The following is a 27,981-nucleotide window of genomic DNA, read 5'->3' as shown; positions in this document are numbered from 1 at the left end:
TTTGGGAACAGAGGCTGGAGGAGCTGAACTGCTGCATCGATTAAAAAAGTAAATGTGCGAGGATATTCTGAGCCATGCTACGACATGGATGAGGCTTGAGGACATCACGCTAAGCGACGTAAGCCAGACACAGAAGGATAATGCGTACGACTGTATGATTCCACTAATATGGTGGACCTAGAGTTGTCAGATTCAGAGACAGAAAGTGGAATGCCAGGGACTGGGAAGAGGGGGAATGGGAAATTATTAATGGGTTTCAGAGTTTCAGCTTTGCAAAATGAAGAGAGTTCTGGAGGTGCGTGGTGGTAATAGTTGCAAACAATGTTCATGTAGTTAATGACACTGATGTGTACATTTCAAAGTGGTTTAAATGGTTAATTTTGTGTTATGTATATTTTACAAGAAAAAATTGGAAAAAAATAAAATAGTGTGGGCTTTCTGGGGGCAAACTGGTGGCAGGGTTGAGGACAGGGCAGGGGAAATTCAGTGACATGGCAAGGGGCATAGGTTTTTGTCTTGGTTTGGTTTTTTGGGTTTTTTGACCGCACCACGCGGCATGCGGGGTCCTAGTTCCCTGACCAGGGATCTAACCTGTGCCCCTGCAGTGGAAGCGTGGAGCCCTAACCACTGGACAGCCAGGGAATTCCCAGGGCATGGTTGTTGTTTTTGTTTTTATAAATTTTATTTATTTATTTATTTTTGGCTGTGTTGGGTCTTCGTTGCTGTGCACGGGCTTTCTCTAGTTGCGGCGAGTGGGGGCTGCTCTTCGTTGCGGTGCGCGGGCTTCTCATTGCAGTGGCTTCTCTTGTTGCGGAGCACGGGCTCTAGGCGCGTGGGCTTCAGTAGCTGCAGCACGTGGGCTCAGTAGTTGTGGCTCACGGGCTCTAGAGCACAGGCTCAGTAGTTGTGGCACACGAGCTTAGTTGCTCCGCGGCATGTGGGATCTTCCCGGACCAGGGCACGAACCCGTGTCCCCTGCATCAGCAGGCGGACTCTCAACCACTGCGCCACCAGGGAAGCCCCAGCCGCTGATCTTGACTGAAGCCTGCCGTGCACAAGTTTTGTGTGAAAGGGGTCATATGAACTGACGTGGGGGAATGGGGGCAGTGCTGGAAGTAGAGAGTGGAGCCACAATCCGTGGACTGAACTAAGTCAGTAGAAGTAGGAGCTCAGAGCCATAGGTGATGATGAAATTGTAAATACTCAATGCCGACCTCCCCACCCCACCCCAAGCAATTTGCAGAAATCTCAAGGAAGACATTGGACTTCCCAGAGGGTCAAAGCCGCCTTCTCTATATCTTAAAGGATAGAGACACCCCAGTTGCATCTGGGTCACATTTATATAATGTCCCTTTCCTTCTTGGTCTTGCCAGCCGCCATTTTCCTAACCATATGCTCTTCAGGAATGTGACCACAACTTTTGGTGAGGGTTGCTGTTCGTAAGGCAGCAGAATACAGCAGATGGGAGCAGGGATTCTAGATCCAGACATGTTGCATTTGGATCCTGGTTGTCACTTACTGTGTGGCCTTGGACAAGCTAATTCACCTTTCTGAGCCTCACTCAGTTTATTCATCTATAGAATGGGAGTGATTCTCTACCTCATAGAGCTTTGGGGAACATCAAACATAGTACCCTATATAAAATATGTACAACAATTCATATAGTGTTCTATATGAATTAGCTAGTATCTGCCTCAGTGCCTGGTAGGGACTCAATAATTGGTATGGATCAGTGTTGGAAAGTGGCCTGTGAGTTCCCACCCTCTGTTCTTATCTACCCAGAACCCTGGGAGACTTGGCTCAAGGATGAGCAGAGCCCCATCTACCACCTGCCCTTCAGTTCTCTGGAACCTAACAGAACCAGGGAAGCCCCACATGGGGAGGCTTTCTCCAAGGGAGTTGGGATGGTTTGGTACAGCTCATCCCCCCTCCTGGAGCAAACTACCCAAGCACAGACCTCCTGGTAGGAGAGCGGAACTGTCCTCTTAAGGGGAAGACAGTATTTTAATAGGCTCCATGTGATAGGAAAACCGGTACTGCTGTTGAGGAGGTGCAGGCCGAATCTTTGAACTCAGGGGCTCTTCTTGAGCAAGGTGGGCAAAGTGGTGCGAACTCCTCAACACTCTACCTTTGGCTTTGCCGCCTTCTCTTCTGGGTTCTGGCTGGAGTGCACGCGAAGAAGTTGTGCTTTCCCAGGGTTCTCTGGGGGGGGGCGTGGAACACAGCAGGCAGGAGAGTGTGAGGGGCCAGGTCCCTACCTGGGAGCTGCCCAGGAGATCAGGAGAGACCCCTTCTCCCCGCCAGGCCCTGGTGGATATGTGTGTGCCTGGGTCAGGCCAGGCTTTTGCTTGGGCTCTCCTGGCAACCTGGGAGGGGTTGGCTCCCTTCCCCCAGCCTCACCGCCCTCTTCTACATCCAGGTCACAGATGTCTGAGCAGTACCTACTCTGTGTCAGACACGCTGCCCGGCACACAGGACCCTTTACAGTCTAGTGGGGGAGAACAGAGTACATTGAGAATACCTGTCCTCTCCTCTCCCCTCCAGCCTTCCTTCCCCTCCCCCCCACCCCCGCTCTGGTCTAAGGTACCCCTTCCTCCCTGGTCTCCCTCATCCCCTCTGGGACCCCACAGTCCATTCTCTACACAGCAGCCAGAGGGGTCCCACCACACCCTGCTGGTAACCCCATGCTCTCTTTATGAGACCACATGCCTGGCATTTCCCACAGGCCGGCTCTGTCCATCTATCTCATGTCTTACCACTGTCCCCAACCCACAAGGCTCCGGCCACCCTGGCCTGCCTGCTCGTTCACCAACACACCTGGCAGGTGGAAGCCCTGCTCGCGGGCTCTCCCTTGACCCAGAGAGGGCTGGATCCTTCCTGCCTTTCGGCTCAAGGGGCCCTCTCCCCACCCTGCCAGTCCTCCTGCTTCTGCCATCGCCCTGTCATTTTCCATAGGGCACCCATCTGCCTCAGGTGTCTTTGTGGTCTGCACTCCTTCCCTAGGATGAAGCTCCACGGCAGCAGGAACTCGTCTCCAGATTCTCCCCCAGTGATCCCAGAAGCTAGCACTTAGGTACTGATTAAGGATCTGCTGAACGAATGAGTGGATGGATGGATGGATGGATGAAATGAGCCGCTTCTTTGGGCAGGGCTCCATCTCCAGGGGGTCCTTGTATCCCCTGAGGAATCTAGCCATGGTGGGCCTCTCTGAGCCCCCAGTGACCTGCTATGTGGACTCTTACCTGGTTTTTCGCTTTTTGATAGAGGTGGCGTCTTTGTCTTCTTCAGGGATTGGCTAAAACCAACACAAGGAGAGGCTGGGAAGGTCAGGCTGGAGCCGTGCAGCCAGCCGAGTGGCAGGGTGGGCAGGGAGGTGGGGAAGGTGCCCCAGGGAGAGGCAAGACCCACCCCTCCTGAGAGCCAGCAGGTGTCTGTCCAGGGATGGCCCCACCCCAAGCAGGACCCCAACAACTGTGACTCCATCGCCCGCTGTGGCCACAGGGAACCAAGGCCCTTCTGTAAGGAGCCGTAGGGAGGCCACTGCACCTGCCCTCCCCTGGCTTACTGCTTCCCTGCAGACAGGAAGCCTTCCTGTGGGAGTGGAGAAGACAGAAACCCTGCTTCCCTGATGAATTATTGATGAGCATGGATAACATTTATATCTTGTATTGGCTTTGCACTCAGCAAGCCTTTTGATGCACCCGATGTAATTTTTCCTCCCTATGATTCCAGGAGAGGGTGTTTTGAGAAGGTGAAACAGAGGCTCACAGATGGGAGGTGGCTTGCCTAAGGTCACAGTGAAGCTGCCTTACCACTGTGCCACCCCTGGTCTCAAAGTGGAAAAGAAAACCAAGTCCAGGGCCAGAGCAAGCACCCACACCTTCAGCACATCCAAGCCAGCACAGCATGCCGCCCCCTTCTCACCAATCCACCCACCCGCGCTCCAGCCACTCCCAAATTTAACATTCCCTAACGCTTCCCATTTCTGACTTCCACTCCTGACTTTCCCCACCCTCTCATTTGCTTGTTCAAATCCTATCCATCCCAGCAGTGTCCCCAGGCGCTATCAGACATACTTAGGGGACTGTTGGAAATACACATCTCCGCGTTCACCCCCACCCTACTGTGTGACAATCTCATCTGCCTTTTCAATAAGCTCCCTGGTGGGTCTGAGCGCTGCTGGGCTTGGAAGTCAGATAAGCCTAAGTCTGAACCCCAGCTTTTCTGCTGCCCAGCTGCGTGATTTGGGGCTGTCATTCAACTGTTCCTGAGCCTCAGTTTTCTCATCTGTAAAATGGAGGTAATACTGCCTCCGTGGGTGGCTGTATGGACTAGAAACGTGTGAAACACCCAGCGGTGTCAGGCAAACATAGTGGGCACTCAGGATTGCTGGTCCCATGGCTGACACTCAGGCCCCACTCCCCTGCTGTGTGCGGACTTCCCTCATCTTCCCTTTCCCCAGCTCATCATTAATCCTTCTCTCCAGCCATGCAGAGGACTTAATACCCGCATAAAGGTACTTCTGCCTGCCTTGTGTCACCGTTCCTTCTCTGCTTGTTGTGTCTTCCCAAAGACCAAGAGCTCCTGGAGAGCTAGATGTGGCTTACCTGGCCCTGTCTTGCTATAAGTGACACAGGTCACCCCCTTAGCATCCCCACGGCTGGCCCCTGGAGTCTGGTCTGGTAGAGTAAGCTTTCAAGCCGCATAGGTAGAACAGGGGGAGGTCCGGGGGAGAGCATGGGCCTCTTCCTCCAGGACAGGCTTAGGCAGCCCAGGCTCTGGCCAGCACCGGGCTCCCTCCTCTGGCCTCCACTGGCCTCACCTGGGAGGACAGGTGGCTGAATGTTAGGGAGGAGAGGGGCAGCTGAGGGGTGCGAAGCCCACCTGTAGGGTAGCTGTTGCCTCTCTTGAAGTGGTTCTTGAATTTCCTGGAGCTGGTTCAGGAGTTTCTCTGATGGGATGGAGACTAGGGCCTGGGGAAGGAGCTGAGCCACTGCTGTCTGCAGGAGGCCTAGTGCCCTGTCTTTCTCTGTAAGCACAAGTGGGGGAGAATCCTCAGGGGCAAGACCTCGGCCCCCATCCTGCCACTAGGTGGGAACGTCAGGGAGCGGGCCCTCCAGCTCTTCTGCCCAGTGGGTCCAGACGGCTCTCTAACCATCTCACATTCTGTCCTCGGGGGCCCGTGGGGAAGGCCACACTTCTCTGGCCCCTGTGTGTGCAGCGTGCCTCGGCCTTCCACACCTCTCTCGAGTGTCCCTGGTTCTTGGTTCACCTGCCACCTCGGCCCCTGGCCCCCTGGGAAGCCGGCTGGGGACCCGCCCTCCCCCCCCTCTACTCTCTCGTCCAATCAGCTCTCTGGCTCTCATCACTCCTCACCCGCCCACTTAGATACACCCTCCACCTACTGCCCTAGTGAGTATGTGTACGTCCGTTTACGTGTCCATGTGCACGTGTGTGTGTGCTCTTATGTACGTGTATTTGCATCTCTGTGCGTGTGCATTCCCCACAGTGGTGGATTAAAGGCCATGTCTGCTAAGTATGGTCTTTGAGTGTCTCCCTCCCAGGGGCCGAGGCCTGTGGTCAGTGTGGAGGAGGGGGTCCCCTCTAAGGAGCAGGGTCGTGGAAACCCTGCTGAGGAATGTGGAGGAGGGAGCAGTGACGTTGTCTAGCTGGAAGAGATTAGTTTGGGGCTCCAAAAAGGAGGAGAGGCCCCCGTGTAAGGCCCTGGGGTGGGAGCCGAGTGACACCTGAGTCCTGCAGAAACAGTGGACACAGCCCTCAGCGGTCTCCACTCAGACGAGGTTCTGGGCCCGGGACTGTGTCCTCACCCTTGGGGGGCGCGTAGAGTAGCCAGAACCGGATAGTATTCAAGGAGTCTGTTTGCAGGATTTGAGAAAGCAGCTCCAGGATCTGTGGGCAGGACGACAGGCCTGGGTCGGCGTGGCTGGACAGCATGTAGCTGGCTGCACAGCTGCCTCCCCCGCAAGGTGGTCTCCCAGAGCCCTTGCTTGGCTAGACGGGTCCCCACGATGGTCCCTGCCTCCCCTCCGCACGGGACTTTACACTTTGTAGAAAGCTTTCTCTGCCTACAGCCCTGGAGGAAGATTCTTAACCTCCCTACTGGGCAGATGAGGCGTCTGAGGCCTCGAGAGAGGAGGACACCTCGCAGAGCTGTTGTGGCAGAACGAAGCCTCAGAATCAGGCACCTGGACCCCTCGTCCCTGAGCCCTACTTGGGCTGGTTGTACCCCAAAGTCCCTCACGGGGAAGACAAGGTCAGGGCTGGCCCGTCAGCTCCTCAGAGACGCACCAACTCCCAAATGCTTGGGTCCTTGGTGTGGGGATTTCAGGGACCCCATGGGCCTCCCCTCCCTGAAGTTCCCAAGTTCAGAGATTGGAGATATTAGCAAAGAGGTGGGGTGATCCCTGTGGGCGGCCTGAGGGTCGAAGTCAGCTGGTTCTGTGCCCTGCTCGGCCGGGGGCTCCTTCCCGCCCAGAGCCCTGTGCTCTTCACTCCCAGCCGCCTTCTCAGCCTCCAGCATCTTGGCTACTTCAGGGCCCTTTCCCTGCGGCGTCCTCCAGTCAGGGATCAGCGGCAAGAGATCCAGCTCTGTCTTGGAAGGGCGATGGGGGCTTCCTGGGCCAGGCTGCTGCTGGCGGCTGTGCCTGTGTGGAGCTGGGGCCCACGGGGGGAGGCGGAGCCCCCGGGGTCCTAGGAAAGTGGGGTTCCCTCAGCGCTTGGTGGTCAGTCTCCCCAGGACCCGAGGTGCGCTGTCAGTGCCCAGCAGGTCTGCCTCATCCCTGGCAGAGCGGGAACTGGGCCGGGCCTCTCCCCAGGCCTGCGACTGCTAGGCTGCCCACCCTCACCCCCGGGTACCCGCCCCCTGAGTTGACCCCCGCCCCCATCTGCCCGGGGTCCCTCTCCATTCTCCGCATCCAACTTACCTGCCCTGTGCCCCCTCCCCACAGGACCCGAGAACCTACTTCCAGGGAAGGTGAGGCCGCCCTATGGTGGAGAGAGCACTGTGTTCTAGCCCCTGCTATGCTGCGCCCTCTCCGGGGACCTGCGCCGTGGGCTGTCACCCGGCAGGGTCTCAGCCTCCCCGTCTGTGGAATGGGGTCCTGTCTGCTCTCTCTGTTCCCTGAACTGTCTTAGGGCTCCAAGGGGACTGCGTGCTTTAAAGCACTGGTCACAGGGCAGGTGTCAGGATGCTGTCATGGTCTGGCCTCTCCTGGAGAACGGGTGCGCCTTTGAACAGAGACGCTCACTGCCTCGCCCGCCAGCACGACTCCTGCGTGCCTCTCAGGCCCCCATGGGACACTCGAACACGGAGGAGGGGGCTTTATGCTTCGCTGCAGCACAGACCAGACGGCTCCAGGGTGTGGGGAGGTGGCTGCGACCAGCCTTGCAGGCTGCGGGGGGGCAGCAGGCTGGGCGTGGTGAGGACACGCCAGGCAGGGCCTCCACCTCCAGGCTTCTCATTCCACCGCCGTGGCTCCCTTCGCTAACACGTCAGGTGCCACAGCTGGACCAGACCGTGTGACAACGTGTCCGTGCTCCCAGTTTGGCTAAATCATGGAACTAAGGTCCCGAGAGGGAAAAGGACTTAGAGAGGGAAAGGCTCAGACAGAAAGCTAGAGGCAGCTGGGGATTGGAATCCAGGCTCCTGACTCCCAGGTCTGGGGTTTTTGAGCCTTGTGGTCTCAGGTGCAAGGCTCCCTGGGAGAAGCCAGGCTTGAAAGCAGTTTGCAAGGGTCCTAGTTGGATCCCTGTGAGCCTGGGAGCAGGTACCACCATGTTCTCTGCCCTCAGACTAGGGCCTCTGTAGGGTCCACAGCCCCCAACCTTCCCAGCACCTCACCAGCAACTCCTGATCCTGTAGGATGAAGGTCTGGTCTCCTCCACCTGTGCTCGGAGAGTGGTTTCGTACGCCCTGGCGGGAGTGGCGGCGGGCCGTGGCCCGGGAGGAAGCAGGGATGAGCCTACCAGTCTCTGCTGAGTACTTTGCCCCATTCTCCCGCTGAGGCTCCTCCTTCTGCTGGGAAAAAAGCAGCCAGAGACTCTTGGCAGAGAGGGAGAAAGAGGAGAAAGCAGAGGGGACAAGGGGGAAAAGAAGAGGAGGAGGCCGGGGACCCAGGATATCACCCAGGCCAACCCGACCCTGTCCTAGACCCCGCTTGCCAGTGGGGTGGCCCTTCCATTATAGCTATTGCTCTTCCTGCTGGAATTTCATTGAATGTTGGCTCCCCGCCATGGTTCTCGGGTGGTCCTTGTACTTCTTCTTGGGTAGGCCCTCCCCATGCCCCTCCCCCCGCCCCTCCCCCCAGCCCATCAGAGATTTGAAAACAGTATCCTGCCTTGGTGTAGGATACTGTCCCCCACAGCTTGCCATCCTTTCTTTGCCCTGGGAAACCTTCCTGAGCCAGGCCTGTGGGCACAAGGCCTAGGACCTCCTGCCCCTGGAACTCCAGTTAAGACTGGTAGTATCCTTCTCCCCATTTTAAAGATAAGAAAACTGAGACCCAGACAGCTTAGCTGAGTTGCCCTGAGTGTCACAGTGAGTTAGCTGCAGAGCAGGGACGGGAACTCTGTTGCCCAAGACAAGGGCGGGACCAGACTCGGCCACAAAGTTCCGGGCCTGTCCTAGGACCAATTTCAACCACCTTCAAGCTGCCTCCCGCTTGTCCTTATTGGTTTATCAGCAAATAGCACCCAGGAGGCCACCCCCATTCTGTCTGTAATGCTTCAGGGATTTTCCACCCCTTCTCAGATTAGACACGAAACGAAGTTCAGAAATGAGAAACAAGCTGATCTTGCCTACGTCCAAAGTCAGCCCTTTTCCCACCTTCTCCCTCACTGCTGCCCACTTGTGCCCTGTTCCTCAGCCCTCTGGTCTCTAAAGAGGCCCTGCATTTTCCAGCTTGTGAGCCTTTATGCTGTGTGCTTCCACTAGGCACGTCTCTCTCCATCCGCTTCTAAACTATGAGCCCTTCTTGGATTTCTCCACCTGGTACGTTCTGTCCTCTGAACCCTCACTGGGACCCTCCCCCTTGGGTTGACTTCATGGGCCCCTTCCCCCGTGCCAACAGTAGCGCCTCTCAGGAAGGCTCGCGCTACACGGATCTGCTGGAGGCCACGTGGGAGGGATTTAGTTACAAAGGAGTGAGTCCATTTCGTCTCTTCTCAGGCAGCTGCTTTGTTCTGCACCCACCTCCTTGCTCTTCAGCGCGTTCTCCTTGGTGAAGATGGCCACCCGGGAAGCCAGGTCTTTCAACTCCTTCTTCCAGGCCTCTGGAAGGAGGGGACGAGATCCGGCCAACCGATACCTGGGGCTCTCCTCCTTGCCCTCCCTGTACACTGGGTGTGGGGAGGACTGTAGGTGGAAGAGCCTCCTCTCCTCCCCGTCTTCCTGCCCTGCATCTTAACGGGAAGGGTAGCTTCACCGGGGAGGTGGTGCCCTTGAGGGAAGGAGTAGGAATCACACCGCTGGTGGGTTGGTGGGTATGGTGGCTACTGATACTGGTGTCCTAGCCTGTGGCTTTACTGGGAGATGCTGGAGAACATTTGGCTACATGTACCAAGATGTTTGTGATTTAGTCTAGCTTTGCCTCTTTTAGGAGCCCAAAGCCAGGACAGAGATTCAGTCGATATGCTGTGGCAGTTACTAAAATACTGAGTGACTCCTGGCGAGGTTGGTAACGAGCACTGCAGCAAGCCTTCCAAGCCCCTCTGCCCCTTCCCCAGGGTCCTCCCCGCCCTTAAGGGAAAGGGAAAGGCTTGGCAGCGCAGAGGCCTCTGAAATGCTGCCCTCCCCCTCCGCCCCCCAACGCACTATCTATGGCTGGCTGTTCTGATTGGCTGGGACCTGAGCACACAAGTTACGAAATACAGTATTTCCAATCCTGTTCCTGGCTAGAGCTGTAAGTCACATGACTGTTGCCCACACCTGCTTGTTATGACTCCTCAGACACATCAAAGCCAAGCAGGGGTGCGTTTCTGAGGACCTGGGGTTGGGGAGTAATGCAAATGCAGCTGCCTGAGGAAATAAGGAAAACACTGGGGTTCCCCACCAGACCCCCTGACCTAAGAGCAATGGCCCTTTCCTTCTCAGGCACCCACCCAAGCCAGGCACACGGATAACCCCAAGGTAGAGGGGCTGTGGCCCAAGTACCCACCAGAAGCAAGCCAGGGATCCCGATTGGACTGCGGGTCTCCAATGGGGACCGAGATGGTGGGCATCCCGATCAGCGAGCGGGGTAAGAGTGTGGCTTGACGTGAGGCGGCCAGAGAGAACTCGTCCCTGACAACACAGACAGGCTTCCCGGTGAGACCTGTGAAGGGTTAGAGGCTGTGAGAAGGGGGGCCTGAGTGGACCCCAAGAACTCCAGGGGGCTGGGAGGAGGCTGGTGAGCAGGGGCTGCACTTGGCCCACTTCCTCCAGTAACCACAAGCCCAGAGATGGCGAGAGCTGGGAGGGCCTTTGTAACCACTGCGACCTTACCCCTGGGGACACCTAGAATGGCAGCGAAAGGATGTGCTCCGGGTCACGCAGTGAGTCAGGCAGAGGTAAGACAGGAACCCGGGCTTCCTGAGACCCTAGTCCTGGGGTCCTTTCGGTGTTCTACGACAGGGCAGTGAAGTGCAGGTGTGAGCACAGAGGCAGGCAGCTTAAAGAAGAGGATGTGGGGACGGGGGCATTAAGCCACAGTTTGTGACGAGAGGGGCCTGGGCTCAAATCACAGGGAGCGAGACCCTCTGGATAAAACTTCATGCCATCTGTCAGGCTTCCAGGGCTGAGTGCGTGGCAGCCTGGAGGCGGTAAGAGACATTTACACGTGAGGACCCTCCAGTCTAAGGTTTGTGTGATGCTATAGCATCATTAGTTCAGCTTTGGGGAACAGCCTGGTCAGGACTTACCGTGGGTGCTCACTCTGTCTTCCCGAACACTTTCCTTTAGTGCCAGAACCCCTCACTCTCCTGGGTCCTCCTGGCTCACCAGCCCCTCGGCTACTGCTTCCTCTTCATCTCCTCAACCCCTTAGCCTTGGGGTCCCCAGGCTCATGCCAGGTTCTCCTCCCCCGCATCTACATGGTCCCCTGATGATCCCATAAATACCGCCCCCATCTGAGCGGCTCTCACGTTGGCATCTCTGCCCCAAATGGACCTGACTGCCTACTCGATACCTCCTCTCGGACTTCTAAGAGGCATCGCACATGTTGCATCTCCCACGTCCCAGACCGAACCCCTGACCCTCCCCACCCTCCACTGGCCCCTTCTGTGGGCTTCCCTGTCTCAGCCAGTGCAACTCCAGTTTTCCAGTTACTCAGGCCAAACACCTGGGAGTCGGGCTGCCTCCTCTCCCGTCTCGTACTCTGTTTTGAATCTATCAGCAAATCCCGTTGGCCTTACCTTCTGTATATCTCTAGAGCAGGGACACTAACTCCTCCACTGCTACCTCCCCGGTCCAAGCCACCATCCATTCAAAAGCCAGTAGATCCCTTCTGCTACCTCTTTGCTCTCAACCTTCCAGTGGCTCCCACCTGACTCACCGAGATGGCTTAAGGGTGACCATGGTGAGCTCCAAGGCCCACGCGTTGTGGGCCCAGCTGCCTCTCTGATGCATCTCCTTTCTCTCCCCTCCTGACTCTGCTCCAGCCACACTGACTTCCTTGCTGTTTCTCCAACAGAGCCAGGATGCTCTTGCCTCAGGGCCTCTGTCCTTGCTGTTCCCTCTGCCTGGGACACTCTTCCCCCTGAGATCCACACGGGTCATGCCCTGTCTTCCTTTATCCTTTGCTCAAATGTCATGCTGTTGGTCAGGCCTCCCTGTATAGCCTTGGCACTTACCACATCTGACACCTTATCTATTTCCTATTCTTTCCCACCAAAGAGTCGGCTCCGTGAGGGCAGGCACTGTCTGTCTCGCTCACTCTCATAACCCCAGGACCTAAAACACTGCTTGACCCATAGTTCACACTCATTAGATATTTGGTGGATGGATAGCTGAGTGGCTGAAATGGCCTGAGTTAGACCAGAGAGTGCAGCTCTGCAGCAGAACGTTCATCCCTTTCTCTGATTTGTAAAATGGGAGAATTGGCAATGACGTAAATCCTGTGGGGCTAGGCAGTCTGCCCTTGGACCCCCGCACCCTGCCCCTGCCTCAGGTTCTCCCTTTCCAGCACGCCCTCCCCTGTCCCCACCTCCGGCCAGGCTCTGGCCGGCCCCAGCCCTACCTTGGATGTGGGTCACGTGCTGGGGATGGGGGTGGTGCCGGGAGAAGAAGGAGTGATGGCTGAGGTGGCCGAAGCGGTGGGCACCGGGCGTTTGGGGCTTGGAGGTCCTCAGTTCCTCTCGGATCAGCCTGAAATCCACAATCCCTGGGATCCTCAGTTCTTTCTGTGGCCCGCCGTCCGCGTGGCTCCTTGGCCAGCACCCTGACTTCTCGGGTTTTGGCTCAGTCCTTGGCCTGAAGGAGAGGGTCAGGGAGAAGCAAATGGAGCCCCCCGGCAGCGGTGCCCACCTGAGCTTATTAGAATCCATTCCTGAGATGCTCTGAAGTCTGGTTTCCGGGATTTCACCGCCACCCCCGTGACACCAAAGCTGAGCCTCCCCCAGGCTCCTTTCCCAGCCATGCCATCCGGCCCCAGGGACCCTTCTGTCTTCCTAAGATGCCTGAGCAGGGAGCCAGGACCCCAGTTTTCTCTCAGAAACCATTTCTAAAGCCAGAAAGAGAAGCCATAGACCCACCTACTCATCCAAATACCTGGACTGGAGCAAAGGCACATTATATACACCTCCAGGGCCAGGGGGCTGACCCTAGCATGGGCCTCTCCCCAAGCCAAACTGCTGGCAGCCCAAGAGAAGCCAGCTATAGGCTGTCACCCTCCCCCCTTGCCCTCGGGGGCAGTTTTGGCCCAGACTCAGCGTCCAGGGGCCAAAGCTGGCGCCAAGGCCAGACTAGGCCAGTGAGTCCTTGTCCCGTGGGGGCCCCTCCCGGGAGATGCAGAGGTGACAGGGCGGCTGTCAGGGCTGCGTCGCTGCAGGGAAGCCTCAAGCTCTTGCTTCGCTTCGCTGGAGACAAGCGTCTCAGGTTCTCTGTCTTCCACCCGCACCCCTTCCCGCTCCTGAGGACGCTGTGCTTCTGCCCCCGGAGGAGGCGATGGAGTAGGTCCAGCGAGGATCCAAAGGTGGGCTGCTGTCCGCCAGGGGCCTGGTGGGACCACCTGCCTGCTCACTGTCTGCTTTCCCTTCCGGTGGTCCTGGCTGAAGGGAATCCCTCTGGAGGTGTATAGATGGACTCTGGATATGCTAAGCAAGGCGTTTTGCCCCAGGAATCTCTGCGGATCTCGCTGACCAGGCCCCTGAGTTTCCTGTTCCGTCCTCGATTCGCCTCTAAGGGGTCTGGGACTTAAAGAAATAAAGCAAACCTTCTCTGAAAGTCGCTGTTAGCTGGCCTCCCCTACCCCCAACTAACAGAAGAAGTCAGCCCCTGAAAACCCCTGGAATTTCTGTGCTCCTGCCCCCTGCCTGTGACTCTGTCCCTACCCAGGAGGGGCCCTGCTTGTGATTTGCTAACTCAGGCCTGAGAACCCACTGGGGGCCTGGCTGATGGCAGTGGAAGGTGATCTCCACTTGGACCCTCAGTTTGCTGACTTCCTTTGTCTTCCGCCCACCCCGGCCCCCTCCACCTCCTTGGTCAGCAGGGAAGGCATTTGGGACCTTACCTCGTCAGTGGGTGCTCCGCCAATTGGGTCCTCACTTCCGTAGCCATTGTAGGGCCTCTAACAGAGTAAGGACCGGTGAATTTAATACTAGTGTTGAAGATGGATAACGGGAACTCTCGTTGACTGGTAGTAGGAGTGTAAACCGGAACAGACTCTAGGGGAAAAAATTGGCAATATCTTATAAAATTGAACATTTGCATGCCGTATCACCCAGCAGTTCCTCTCCCAGAAATATACCCCAGAGAAACTCTTGCAGACGTGCAAAGGGGGCTATGTGTAAGAATATTCAAACCAACATTGTTCAAATTAGCAAAAACCTGGTGACAGTCTACATGTCCAGTGGCAGAAGAATAGATAAATATGCTGTGGTCCATTCAGACGATTGAACGTTATATTGCAACGGCAATGAACGAACCACAGCTACACGCAACAACATAGATGAATCTTACAAATGTGATGCTAAGTCCAGGAAAGCAAGTTTGCAGGAGACCATATGGCCTGAGATGCTTTTTAAAGATAAAGTTCAGGGCTTCCCTGGTGGCACAGTGATTGAGAGTCCGCCTGCCGATGCAGGGGACACAGGTTCGTGCCCCGGTCCGGGAGGATCCCGGAGTGATCCTCCATGCTGCGGAGTGGCTGGGCCCATAAGCCATGGCCGCTGAGCCTGCGCTCCGCAGCGGGAGAGGCCGTGGCAGTGAGAGGCCCGCGTACCGCAAAAAAATAATAAATAAATAAATAATAATAAAGATAAAGTTCAAAAGCAAGCAAAATTAGAGGACTTCCCTGGTGGCGCAGTGGTTAAGAATCCACCTTCCAATGCAGGGGACGCAGGTTTGACCCCTGTTCAGGGAACTAGATCCCACATGCATGCCGCAACTAAGAGAATGCATGCCAAAACTAAGGAGCCAGTGAACCGCAACTAAGGAGCCCACTGGCCTCAACTAAAGAGTACACGTGCTGCAACTAAGGAGCCGGCAAGCTAAAACTAAGGAGCCTGCCTGCTGCAACTAAGAGCCGGCACAACCAAAATTAAAAAAGAAAGAAACAAAAAGCAAGGAAAATTATCATAAACGTGATAAAACAAGAAAAAAAAGCAATGAACGCTAAACACAAAATTCAGATAGAGGCTATTTCTGGGGGCAGGTGGGAAGGGGAGGCGGGGAGGAGAGGAGCAAATATGATGTGTTGATGGTGGTATTCTAGTTCTTGGTTTGAGAAGTGCATTTACTGGTGATGGCATGAATGAAAGATAATAGGTGTTAAAGCCAAGAATTGTGATTAATCTAACTAAATCTATGGATCTGTACATATAGTGCTGGGGTTGCAGGTGCCAAGGATGGGGTTGAAGCAGGAAATCAGTGCATTCTGAGAATTAACCATCTGAGTCATAGAATCTGCAAGGGACCCCAGAGATCGCCCAGGGCCAGCCTTCCATCAGGTTAGGGTGGAGGGGAGCAGACAGCACTGCCTGAGATCGGGTAAGAGGAGAGACTTGGAGATCAAACAGCAAGGAGCCAGGCATCCTGACTCAAAGTCTCCTGATCTTTGCCTACAGAGAAAACCAGCTGGCACGGCTTCCTTTGAAGGCAGTTTGGACATCCTTAATGATGGGGGCTAGGCTCGAGAGCACTTAGATGCTGCAGGGTTGAGGACAGGGCATTGGGATGCCCCATACCCACCTGCCTACAGGAAAAAGACTCGATAGAGCAGAGACTTTTAAATACTTTTGACTGTGACCATAGTAAGAAACTCATTTTTACATCATAACCCAATTCACGCACACAAGTGTGCATGCATTTGTGTGTGTGTGTGAAACTGAAGCAATTCTTACCCTTGTTATATATGATGCATACTGATAGTTTCATCCTATTTTTTGTTTTCATTTTGTCAGTGTTAGATGCAAACTATTAAATTGATTTTATAAGCCACTAATGGGTCATAGCCCACAGCTGCTGTGAAGAGGTCAACAGAGCCTCTAGCGGGCCAGGCCTGCCTTTTCCAGAGCAAGCCAGGCCGGGGCCCCACTGAATCTGACCCTGACCTTCCTTCCCTCTCTCCCTGGGCCCCCAGCTGGCCAGGCACAAGGGGCCTGATGACACCAATACAGAGACAGAACTTCCCTTTTCGCCTCTTGGCCCCTCTGGGTCCTCCCCCAGGCCCTGGGCTGTCTGGAGTGCCCATTTCCTGCCCTGTGGAGATCCCTGGACTCACGGAGGAAAGTGGCCGCTATAGCATGTGGGTGAGTAGCCCTTGCTGCCCCAGCAGGAAAGAGCAAAAGGACACGTCAATGGAAAGGCTCGTCAGTTCTGTGGGTAAGCCTGTCGCTTTGTGACTGCATGAGCCAGTGGTTGCTAGGTTACCTCTGCCCCACAACTCCAGAAGCCTGGCATCCCTCTCCTCACCCCCATCCAGCTCCTCTTACCCTTCCTGGAGGGTCAGGAAAGCTCGCTCGAGGACCTGCTTGCCCTCCCTCCAAGCTCCCTTTCTATCTCCCATTCAGCGCTTTCAATGGGGACCAAGGGAGAAAATGAGAATCAGGGGCTGGTTTCAGCCAGCGAGCATCAGGCAGAGAGAGAAAACCTGGCAAAAAAGTTCGGTTGGGCTGGGTGCCAGCTCTGTCAGCCTGACCGGGCTGTCTGCCACCACGGAGGGGGTCTGTCTCCATGTGTCCTATTTCTGGGGATTGATTGGCAGAGAGCTGTCTCTTAGATGGAGAGGAGGAGGCCGCCAACAGGATCCAAAGCGTCCCTGCAGCCCTACTCTAGGCAGGTTAGCTGGGTGGGAGGACCCTGGGCTTTCAGTCCGGCAGGGGTTTCCATGGGATTCTGACACTCCCTAGATGTGCCACCTTGAGTAAGTCGTCTGTACTGCCAAAGCTGTGGAACAGTGGTAAGAATACTTGGTTCCGATTCCAGCTCTATTTCCTAGCTATGAGGCCTCAGACAATTCACCTGATGTCTCCGAGCCTCAGTTCCTCTGTCTCTGAAACGGAGATGATACTTGCACTTATTCTCACGGGAGCTTTGAGATTGCATGACGTAATGCACAGGAAGGTGTTTAGAATAGTGCTTGGCACCAAGTATGGTAACCTATGTTATTACCCTCTCTGAGCCAATACAGTGGGGGACCCTCACCTACTTCTCAGGTTGTTCTGAAGGACAAACAAACTAATAGAAGCGAAGCACCTAGTCATATGCCTGGTGCACAAGAGATGCTCAAAAGTGGTAATAATCATCACTGTGATTGGTATCTTTTTTTTTTAATTGAAGTATAGATGATCTGTAATTGGTGTCTTGGTGGAGGGGAGATGGAGGGGGATGGGATGAGTCCTGAGCCTGAGAACTACCATGGGCAGTTTACTTTGTTTCTCTGAGGCTCAACTTGGACCGCTGAAACAGGGGACCAGGATAATCCTTTGTCCACAGGGCTGACGTGAGATCAGAGGCTGTGAGGGGTGTCCACAGAGTCTGTAAACAGTGCAAGGGTTTGCAGACGATGCTTGGTGCTGTCCTAGGAGTGAGGCTGCTGGGCCTCCGAACGGATGGGGGTGGGCCTAGTCGAGGGTCTTCCTTCTCGGCACCCCTGGCTTCATATCAGTGGCCCAAGGCTTCTAGACTCTGTGTCCTCTGCTGGGGAGGAAGAGCAGGAAGGAGGATAGCTAGAGGCAAACCCAAGTTCTTCAAAAGTTCTGCCCCTCCCCACTGAGGGGTGGGGACACAAAGCACTGCAGTGCCCCATTCAGGGGGGCCCTCTGAGCTTGGCCTCGCCTCCAGTGCTTTTCCATCCACACGGGTCAGAATGTTCTCCCTTCAGGCTCTGGCTTCTCTTGGGCTTGTCTCTGCAGGAATGAGGTGACCCCTTTGAAACCATTCTGAAAGCCCCGCTCTTGCATGCTTCTGGGAATCCTGATGGCTACTATGACAAATAAGACTGGATTTGAAAGGAGAGAGAGCTTTCTCCCCTCCTGCCAGCCCCGCTGTGCTGCTTTCAGCTCACCTGGGGGATTTCCCACAATGTGACCTGACTCAGCTGAGAATAAAACCCACTCATCCTCCCCTTGCACCTCTTACCCCTCCCACTGTGTTGTTTAAAACTGAACACCGGGCCTCCGTGTACCTTGCCGCTTTGGGATTGAAGGGGGTACCGTATGGAATGCCCTCAACGCTGGTTTATAAGGTTTATGAGAGAATTGAGAGGAGACCCTTCTGACTGCTCTTTACGGAGCGTCAAAAAGAGGAGAGAGATTCTGTCTGCCTGTAAATGGTTTGAAGTACAGTCCTCCTGCTGGGATGCGTCAGTTATAAGAGAAGCACTATAAAATTTTATGGAATACTTCTTATGTGCCAGGCACTGTGCTAATCCTTTTTTTTTTTTTTTTTGCGGTACGCGGGCCTCTCACTGTCGTGGCCTCTCCCGTTGCGGAGCACAGGCTCCGGACACGCAGGCTCAGCGGCCATGGCTCACGGGTCCAGCCGCTCCGCGGCATGTGGGATCTTCCCGGACCGGGGCACAAACCCGTGTCCCCTGCATCGGCAGGCGGACTCTCAACCACTGCGCCACCAGGGAAGCCCCAAAATGCAGTCTTTTGATGGAGAGAAATTTCTAATTTTAACTTAGCCCAGTTGATGAATTTTGTCCTTAGTGATGAATGGTGTTTGTGTCCTACTTAAGAAATCTTTGCCTACCCAAAGTTATGAAGATATTTTTCATATTATTTTCTAGAAAGTTTACTATCTTACTTTTCACAGTTAGAGCTATGATCAGCCTGGAATTGGTTTTTGTGTAAGGTGTAAGATAGGCGTCAAGAGCCATATTTTTTCCCCTACAAATATCTATTTGACCAGCACCATTTTTAAAAACACTGTCTTTGACTTGCTTCTCTCTGGTATCACCTTTATCAAAATTCAAGTGTCCATATACGTGTGGGTCTGTCTCTGGACTCGTTCTTTTCAAGCGCACTATGGGTCTAGCATTCTGCCAATACTACACTCTCTTAGTAACTGTAGTTTTAAATACATCTTGATATCTAGTGGTATAAAACTTCATTGGAGAAAACTATTTTTTTTCTCCATTCTCAATACTTCTGACACCAGATGTATGGGGTTTTTCCCACACCGAGCATTTCCCCATTTCAGCAGGAACCAACTGGGTGTCCTACAAGTTTAACTTAATTCTGACATTGTCTGCCTGAAGACAGCATCAGACCCCACAGGTTAAGGGCCCAGTCCCACAAGGCTGCCCCCATTTCAGACACTGAAACTGAGTGTCCCGCTAAAACTAAGTTCCCTTACTGAGTTGATGATTAATCTCTCAATCCAAAACTTTATTCCCTTTCTTGTTCCCTCTGACCTCAATCCTGTGCTAACTGAACACTCATCGACCAGGGTCAGATGACTAAAATTGCTGTTGTTGATAACATGATAACATCGTTAATGTACTCAGGTTGCTACTATAGATACCATCATTAACGAACAAACCCAGATTGTCTCTCCAGGGCAAGGTGAGATAACAGGCCCTTGAGCCATGGACCACCTGGCCAGAGAATCCAAAACCAGAGACATCCTGAGCCCCGGAACCTGAATGTCACAGAAACGTCACCTGATGATGATTAATCCCAGCCTCTTTGTTCTTACCCTTCAAAACATCCCTCACTCAAAGACCAAATGGAGTGGACATGAGACTTGTCTCCCACTCCCTGCCTGGGCGTGATGCAATAAAACCCTTACTTTGCTGCCAACACCCGCTGTCAGAATTCGGCTTTCTGTGGCCGCAGGCACATGAGCCCTTGCTGGTAACAACACCAGTCGCAAGTCCAAGTTGTCATCTGTATTTTTTTTTTTTAACATCTTTATTGGGGTATAATTGCTTTACAATGGTGTGTTAGTTTCTGCTTTATAGAGTGAATCAGTTATTCATATACATATGTTCCCACACCTCTTCCCTCTTCCGTCTCCCTCCCTCCCACCCTCCCTATCCCACCCCTCCAGGCGGTCACAAAGCACCGAGCTGATATCCCTGTGCTACGCGGCTGCTTCCCACTAGCTATCTACCTTACGTTTGGTAGTGTATATATGTCTATGCCTCTCTCTCGCTTTGTGTCATCTGTATTTCTGACTGACCAGTGTTAAATTAGGATTCTCACGATCCCCTCCTCAGGTTTGAAAGTTTGCTACAATGGCTCACAAAGCTCAGGTAAATATTTACCTATGTTTACAGTTTATTGTAAAGGGTTATTATAAAGGATACAGATGAACAGCCAGATGGAGAGGTACCTAGGGCAAGATCTCGTGTACAGGAGCATCTGTCCCTTTGGAACTGGGGTGTGCCACTCCCAACATGTGGACCTCTCACCAACCTGGAAGCTCTTCAAACACCATCCTTCTGGGGTTTTATGGAGGCTTCAATAGGTAAGGGTGATTGATTAAATCATTGGCCATTGGTGATAGAGTCCACCACCAGCCCCAGGTCAGGGGGTTAGGGCTGAAAGGTTCCCCTGGCAACCAAATATTACCTCAGTAACAGAAAGTCAGGTGTGTGATTGAAAGAGCCAGTTATGAATAACAAAAGACACCTTTAGCTGTCTCATCCCTTAGGAAATTCCAAGGGTTTTAGGAGCTAGGAATGAAGATGAAGACTAAATGGATACATATTTCTTATGCTAATTCACAATATTGCAGATTTCCAGCTTTGTTTTTTAAGGTTGTCCTTACTCTTCTAGTTCCTTTGCCTTTCCATACAAATTTTAGAATAATTTATCTGCATCTACAAAAATTTTTGATGGGATTTTGTTTTTTTTTAACTGATTATTTTTCCTACCAGTTTTATTGAGATATGATTGACATAGAGCACAGTACAAGTTTAAGGTGTACAGCATGATGATTTGATATACATACATCATGAAATGATTATCACAATAAGTTTAGTGAACATCCATCATCTCATATAGATACAAAATACAAGAAATAGAAAAAACATATTTTTTCCTTGTGATGAGAACCCTTAGGATTTACTTTCTTAACAATTTTCATATATAACATACAGCAGCGTGCATTATATTTATCATGTTGTACCATACATCCCTATTACTTATTTATATGCTGTATTATCCTGGTATTATTTCCCATCAATGTACAGGAGAAAATCCTGTGATCACATGCCCTTTATCTCACCTGTTGTCTCTTCTGCTTCGTACATGAGATTTTGGATTGTGGCCAGTCTCACTGGGTGCTTTGATGAGAGCTGGCTGCTCTGAAAGTTGAGTCTCTGCCAGGCTCTTGGGGTTTACCTGCCATGGCATTGCCTGTGCCTCTGTTGTCCTGAAGTCTGTGTGACTAGCCTTCTGATGATCTTTTAGAGAATAAAGGAGGAAAGAAAGAGGCGTGACTAACGACCCCACATGGCTCCTCCACCTCTCCTGTCTCCCCTAGAATGGTCAGTTACCTGGTAACGTGTCACCTGAACAGGACTCACAGCTCTGGAGCTGGCAGCTATAGACTGGTCTAAGTCAGCACTCAGGAAGGTTACCCAACGTGGAAGAGCAGGCATCAGAGAAGAGAGAATAAGTCTGAGCTCTCCGGAAAGATCCAAGATCATGGAACCAGACAAGTTTCCTACATTCATCCCTTTTCGACTTACATGTCCCTTCTTTGACTCCCATCCCAAGTTCTCCCCTCATACTCTCTTTGAATACCCAATAATTCTTACAATCTCATGTATCTCTTCTGCAAGCCGGTCAGCTCCAAGAGGTTAGAGGCCACATCTATCTTGTTTATCACCAAGCATAGGGCCTTGTTCTGCATGGTGGTTACATGGGTATATTTGTTTTGTACTAATTCATCAAACTCCTGGTGCAATGCCTCATGCCCAATAAATATTCATTGAATGAATGAATAGATGAAACAGAGTCTAAGGTAGTTATTCTTCGTATTCACCCCTTACATGCCTGAGTCCTCGCCTCAGAAGTCCTACCCACTGTATGCTAGTATTTGTCAACAAAACAGCTCTAGTGACAGGGAGCTCTCTACTGCCCAAGGTTGCCTGTTCATTTTCTGTGTAGTCCTGTTGGCTAGAAAGTTCTTCTTAATACTGAACTAAAATATATCTCCGTGAAGCTTCCAGTCAATATTCTTGATTCATTCTTATGGTCACATAAATCAGGCCTCGGCCCTCTTTGTGATGACAACTCTGTAAGAGCCCATGGCACGTTATGCGACTCTAAGTAATTCCACGTGACCAGGGAAACCAGAAATCCCAGATGGCGCAACACAGCCCAGGTTATTATGCCTGCAGTCCCAGAAAACTTATTAGTTACGTCCTCAGTCTCAAAAGTGTCCCAGATTGGATGATTAATTACATAGCTACTCTAACGATGCCTGGGGTATAAAGTCTGAGGGTGAGGTAGAGATGGGGGAGATGAAGGTAGAGAGAGGCAGGGGCTGATCATAAGGGGCCTTGTGGACCAAGTTCAAGAGGAACATTCGATTAACTGGGCCTTGTGTGGCACCTTCCCTTGGAGGGCATCCTCTCCGGATATGATCTAGTTCACAGGCAGATCCGTGCATCCATTGGTAGACGGTTATTGCTACGGATTGTCATTTATGGAAGACATCAGGTAAGTGCTTTCCAAACAGCCTGGGGTGTGGCCCGGGCAATCTCTGCTGACCCTGGTTCATGTATTTTCTGTAACTGATTCTCTGCCACTAAGGCTTGGTTTTGACTTGTTTTTATAGTTGTGAGGTTGTTTCCAGAGACAACATTGAGCAATCCCCTCAGGACCTTTTGCTGTCAACCAGAGACTTTGTAAGTCTTCCCCGGGGGGGATGTAGCCAGGATCAGAAGCAGGCCTATAGCGATAAACGACTTGCTTTAAAGGACTGAAATGATTTGTATATTGGAGGGACTGGGAAGGATATTTGACCAAAACGAGTTTTTAATTGAGTCTAAGATGATGCAATAACAAGGCAGTGTTGAGTTAGATGTTTGACTGGGCAGCCAGTGGAAATGGTTTAAACATTTGGAGTACATGAATTACATGAGAAGTGGATAGTAAGAGTGGGTATTTGAAATATGTCTGAATGAGTGGATTCCTTTGCAGTGCCCCCTGCAATACCTGTCCCTAAGCGGCAGGTGTTTCTTTGCACCCCAAAACTGAGTGTAGCAGGCCCCTCAAGCACATCCACCAGGACGAGCTTCAGGCTGCTTTTGCCCACCATGAAGCCAGTCAGCGGTGGACCCCAGGGCTTCTGGAGGCTTCCCGACCCCAGTCGCTGCTCCAACAGTTGGACGCTCAGAGGGAATGTAAGGCAACTAGGAGTGGTCGTGTCACCCTGCCCTTCCCATTCCTCCTTTGTCAACCTATCGAAGTGTGGGGCTAGTTTGAGAATCTAGGTGTATTAATTTGCTAGGACTGCTGTAACAGAGGACCATAAACAGGGTAGCTTGAACAGCAGACGTTTATTGTCTCACTGTTCTGAAGACTAGAAATCTGAGATCAGGGTGTCGCAGGACCGGTTCCTTCTAAGGGCCGTGAGACAGAACCTGCCCGATGCCTCTGCCCGTCTGGTGGTTTGCTAGCAGTCCTTGGTGTTCTTTGACTTGGAAAAGCATAGTTCCCATCTCTGCCTTTATCTCCGCGTGGCATTCTCTCTGTGTGCATGTACGTGTCTACATCTGCCCTTTTTAAAGGACACCAGTTATATTGGATTAGGGGCCCACCTCACTCTAGTGTGACCTCATCTTGACTAATTACATCTGCAATGACCCCTCTTCCAAAGAATGTCCCATTCTGAGGTACTGTACTGAGAGTTAGGACTTCAACATATGAATTGTTGGGGGACATAATTCAGCCCACAACACTAGGGTAGATAGAAGTAGCCTCAGCATGAATGTAACCACTCTATTGGTTACTGCTACAACCAACTCTGTTTTGTGGGAAATGATCAGGTCAGAAAGAATCCCGTGGTTAAGGGAGAGGTACCTCAATCCTGCTCTAACAGGTTAAAGATATAGCCCGCTAGACATGGGTTAGTTTGTCTTGAGCTATGAATGTGACATTTCCCCTGGGGCTGCTAGCTTGGTCACACATGGCAGCCTGCTGGTCAGGGCACAGGGTGGACTGTAGTTCTGGGAAGCTCCTTTTACTCTGTTTAGCTCACTTTCCAAGAGTCCATCTTCTAAGCTCACGCCCTTGTTCTATCCTAGAGCCAACTGTCTTCACTCTCTGCTGAGATGAAAGCAAAAGCCTGTACCTAGTCTGCCATTTGGACTTCCAGCCATTCTCTATACTATGCGGAGGAATTGTTTTAAAAAACAAACGTGATACGGTCAGCTCCTTGATTAAAAGGACCTCAATGGCTGCTTACTGCTCTCTCGATAAAGTTAGAAATACTATATCCTACAGGGCCCGGAGGTCTCAGGACACTTACCATCTCCATCTAGTTCTCAGTTGCATTTGTTTAAAAACAATTGAATTGGCCATACTCTGTTTCATGATAGGGGTGCTGAACACTGATGTTCACGCCATGAGTATTCATCAAGCTCTACTCTTTGATTTGTGGACTGGTCTGTACATATAGTATATTCTGATGAAAAAACAAAACTTCAAAACAATTGAGTAAGTTGCCCAAAGTTCTGGGAGTTCCTTAGTCATATTCTTCTTTATGACCTTTTAGATCACTTGACAATCACTATGCAACTATGAATTTCTTTTCTCTCTCTTGGGAGAGGAAGATGGAATTAACAAAGAGGGGTTGATTCAGCAAGTTACATCATGGTCACAAGACAGATTATGCAAATTGCAACAAGAACACAACATGGTCCTACAATATTTTTGTGCTCTTTTTGTCCAGAAATTATGCTGGCTTGCTGTTTCCTGTTGCTAACTAAGGATGAAGAGTCATCACATGTTGCGTTTGCCTGCCATTCTACTTAAAACTGCGGCACCCATGACATCCTGCTCTATGCCCCACAGTTTCTATTTCCCATACTGGGCTTTGCTTCTTTTTCCATAGCCCTTGGCACCTTCTTACTTGCCATATAGTTAGTTATTCTGTTTGTCTGTCTCCTTCCACTAGAATGTAAGTTGCATGACGCAGAGATCTTTGTTTTGCTCAGTGATTCATTCCCCCACCCAGGATGCTGCAACCTAACATTAAATAGTTGAATGGATGAATGAACGAGCCTGAGGTCTACATTCCCAAATGGTAACTCTCCCATTACCTGCTTGGGCCCCTGAAGGCATGTGCATTTGTATACCTGCACCACACATCTGTCCCTACTGACCTGCCTCTCCCTCCCCTCCCCCTAACTCTTGCCATGCTCGCTGGCCTTCCTGAGCCCACCTCTGGGCCTCGGCATATACAGTTTCCTCAGCTGGAACACTCTTCCTGCATCTCTCTGCCTGGTTAACTGCTGCTCAGCCTGCCCTCTCAGCTCACGCTGTCCTTGATCCCTCCGCCTCGGTCCATTCCCCCGAGCATGGAGCATGGAGAACAACTGCCCTTAGTTTAAAAAAAAACAAAAACAAAAACAAAAAAACTGGGGAAAATTTCTTTACTTTTGTAAGACATAAAATCTTTTCCATCTGCTTGCAGAGATGGACGCCCTCTCCTTCTACCCTGACCCTGAGCTCCGGATATAGCTGCTGCCCGCCCAGCTGCCCGAAGCCCAGCTCCTCTGAGTGAGTCAGTCCTGGAAACCGGTTCTGCAGGGCCAGGCAAGGAGTAACCATGGGTCAAGGTTACTAATTGGCCCCCTGGTCCTCTGTTGACACAGGACTTATATTACTCTTCATTGCATCCCATCTGTGTCAACACTGAAGGGGAGGGAGAGGGAGAAGGCACTGGCCTCCCAGGGCATTCTGGCCACACCACGCATCCTCAGCGCAGGACCAGGGAAGACACCCTCTCCAACCAAATAACTCTGTGATCAAGGGCCCCTCCTGGGACCCTGAGCACAGAGAGGTCGAGTTTCTAAACAGAGGCTTCTGGGAAGTGCAAGCCAAGCAGGGCATAGAGAATTCTAAACCGAAAGAGTTGGAGAGCAGCTTCCCCTCTCTATCCAATTCTGAGCTCAGGAAATTGAGACCCAGAGAGGGTAAAGGGTGAATCCAAAGCCACACAGCATGTGAGTCTCAAAGCCAGCACGAGAACCTATAAGTATCATCATGTTTTATGGGCCTGGGCTTCTAGAGCAGTATTCTAGGTTCAGTTTCCACTAGCTGTGGGACCAAGGCATAGAAATTGATGAGAATGGATAGAATTTAGCAACTTTTATCTGGGGATGTTCAAAATACAGATGTTTGGGCCCCACCCTTCATTCACCAGGGAATGTAGGAAAGCCCTGACATGGGGATTTGGAAAAGCTCCTTGGAGGTTCTGATGTGCCTGCTAGAAGGGAAGGATGGGCCGGATGACGCTTGAGTCCCTCCTAACTTGACAGATATTCAGCTGTAGATATTAACATGAGGCTTGTGTTAGCGTGCATTCCTGTTTTCAGTCCTCAGTGGGACAGTTTGGCTCCCTAGGGGGAATCCCAAAATTTTAAAAAGTTTTGGTTGTCACAGTGATGGGGGTCGTTCTGCTGTCATTTGGTAATGGTGATGGATGCTAGATGTCTTATAATGCAGACATTGCGAAGGCAGTCCCTCACAATGAAGAACTGTCCTGAGTCCTACAGATTTTTTTTTTTTTTAACATCCTGCCAGAACAATCATGTAGGAGAAAAACCAGTTCATAGTCACATGGGCCAAGACCTCAGTTTCACTTTCATACAAGAAAAAGTGGATTTCTTTAAAAACATGGTTTTATCGTACACTCTTCCCGGAGCACATCTACCCTGTTGAAAGTTGCAGGTAGGTTATCCTTCATTTTGTTTGGAACTTTATCAACTCTTAATCCATCATTTTGGAAAATCACATCACCCCTGGTAATGCTGCTCACATAACACTAGAGTCAACAAGACAACACCTCTGTACTGGACTGCATTTGTAGCTTTCCCACAGAACAATTGTGTGTAGTTGTATAAAAATACTAATTTAGCCTTATTTCAAAATGGCAAATATAAAGGAAAAAATGACAACAATATTAAATATTGTCTTCTCTTCAATGCATACGTATCCATCATAAGTTCATGCATCTGCTAACTTCACGTAGGATTTTTTTCTGATGGCTTTCAGTTTTAAAGTTAGGACACTATATTGCTATGTAGGTAGGTACTCACCCCTGTTTACGACATGTATTTTGTAACTCCCATAAACAAGGGGTGTTGGGTTTAGTTGGTTTGGGTCTTACTGATCTACAAACACCAAAAATCTGCAGGAATATTGATAGATCTGTAGCTCTTGGGTAAGCCTTGAAAAGGCCTAGGGTGCACCCAATGGGGCAAGGGGCACGTTGGAAAGGCTAATCAACTGTCAGGATCAGGTCCTGATGGGGATTGAGCCAGACCTAGAGCAATGAGATGAGAGAGAGCTGGGCTTACTTCAGCAGGTCACAGAGCCTAGATTGGCATCTTACCCGAACTCCATCATGCAGATGGTGGAGGAGGTTACACTAATAGTTCTTGAGTGCCTACTGTGGATCGGGCCCTGTGCTGGGTACACATACCCACCCGCCCTCACAGTCCCAGGGTAGATGCTATTAACCTTTGTTTTTCAACCAAGGAAGCCCAGGCTCAGTTAAACCCACTCACCTGAGCCCACACAGTGATCTCTGGGTAGAGGCTCGTCTGCCTTCAAAGCTGTTCTGTCATCGCAGGCCCAGCTGGTTTCCTTCTGCCCAAGGAAGTTCGTATTTATTTGGTTTTTGATAAGCAGTCACTCTCTGGTTTTGATGCTTTGCTAGGAGTGATTGTGTAGCCTGGTTAGCAACAGGGGGCTTCCTCAGGAAAGGTGGGCTTCCTTGGGAAGTAACTTGTTTCTCAGGATCTGGCCTGGCCACCCTGACTTTTGGCTGAATTGGCACCTGGGACATGTAGCTCAGTGATCCACCGCACCTTGCTCTTTATCCCAGTGTGGCAACCTCTGGGCACGTGCTCCCTGCCCTGGGCGGCTCTTAGCACCCTTTTCCCCAGTGGCCGGTTCTGTCATGATCATCCCAGCCTGCTGCTGTTGGGTGGTTTCCTGCCCCTCCTTGGGCAGGGCGTTTTAGGCTCCATGACCAGATGTCCTGCAGGGGGCTTTCCTGTGGGCCATTCCTTCCCAGGGGTGGTTTAGAAGCTGCAGCTGCCCTGAGATCTTCCCGCAGCGCTGTCCTAAGCT

General features: G+C 51.9%; 1 protein-coding gene across 2 annotated transcripts; it reads right to left on the bottom strand.

Moving 5' to 3' along the window:
- Positions 1 to 783: 783 nt before the first annotated feature.
- On the bottom strand, positions 784 to 13,818 carry TBATA (thymus, brain and testes associated). 2 transcript variants are annotated; one of them, XM_060034843.1, is made up of 11 exons: positions 13,725 to 13,818; positions 12,234 to 12,466; positions 10,176 to 10,331; positions 9,212 to 9,291; positions 8,451 to 8,459; positions 7,862 to 8,038; positions 5,829 to 5,910; positions 4,885 to 5,029; positions 3,243 to 3,295; positions 2,129 to 2,202; positions 784 to 1,045 (listed from the first exon to the last, which is right to left on the bottom strand). In XM_060034843.1, exons 1-11 carry the CDS (start codon positions 13,769 to 13,771, stop codon positions 920 to 922), a joined length of 1,182 nt encoding a protein of 393 aa, XP_059890826.1. In that variant the 5' UTR covers positions 13,772 to 13,818; the 3' UTR covers positions 784 to 919. The 2 variants fall into 2 exon arrangements, with proteins under 2 accessions (XP_059890826.1, XP_059890827.1); XM_060034844.1 differs by lacking the exons at positions 784 to 1,045; positions 8,451 to 8,459 and having other exon boundaries at positions 2,018 to 2,202; positions 9,206 to 9,291.
- Positions 13,819 to 27,981: the final 14,163 nt, after the last annotated feature.

The sequence above is a fragment of the Delphinus delphis genome, chromosome 16, assembly GCF_949987515.2.
Source record: "Delphinus delphis chromosome 16, mDelDel1.2, whole genome shotgun sequence".
NCBI lineage: Eukaryota > Metazoa > Chordata > Mammalia > Artiodactyla > Delphinidae > Delphinus > Delphinus delphis.
This window is presented reverse-complemented; position numbering and strand designations above follow the sequence as displayed.

What these genes read in the sequence shown, in the direction of transcription:
- TBATA (XM_060034843.1), bottom strand. Translation starts at nt 13,771, where the DNA reads ATGGCTACGGAAGTGAGGACCCAATTGGCGGAGCACCCACTGACGAG. An exon ending in GCGGAGCACCCACTGACGAG is followed by an intron (nt 12,467 to 13,724) that starts GTAAGGTCCCAA and finishes CCTCTCCTTCAG; the next exon opens with GCCAAGGACTGAGCCAAAAC. An exon ending in ACTCTACGCGCCCCCCAAGG is followed by an intron (nt 5,030 to 5,828) that starts GTGAGGACACAG and finishes TTGTGCTTACAG; the next exon opens with AGAAAGACAGGGCACTAGGC.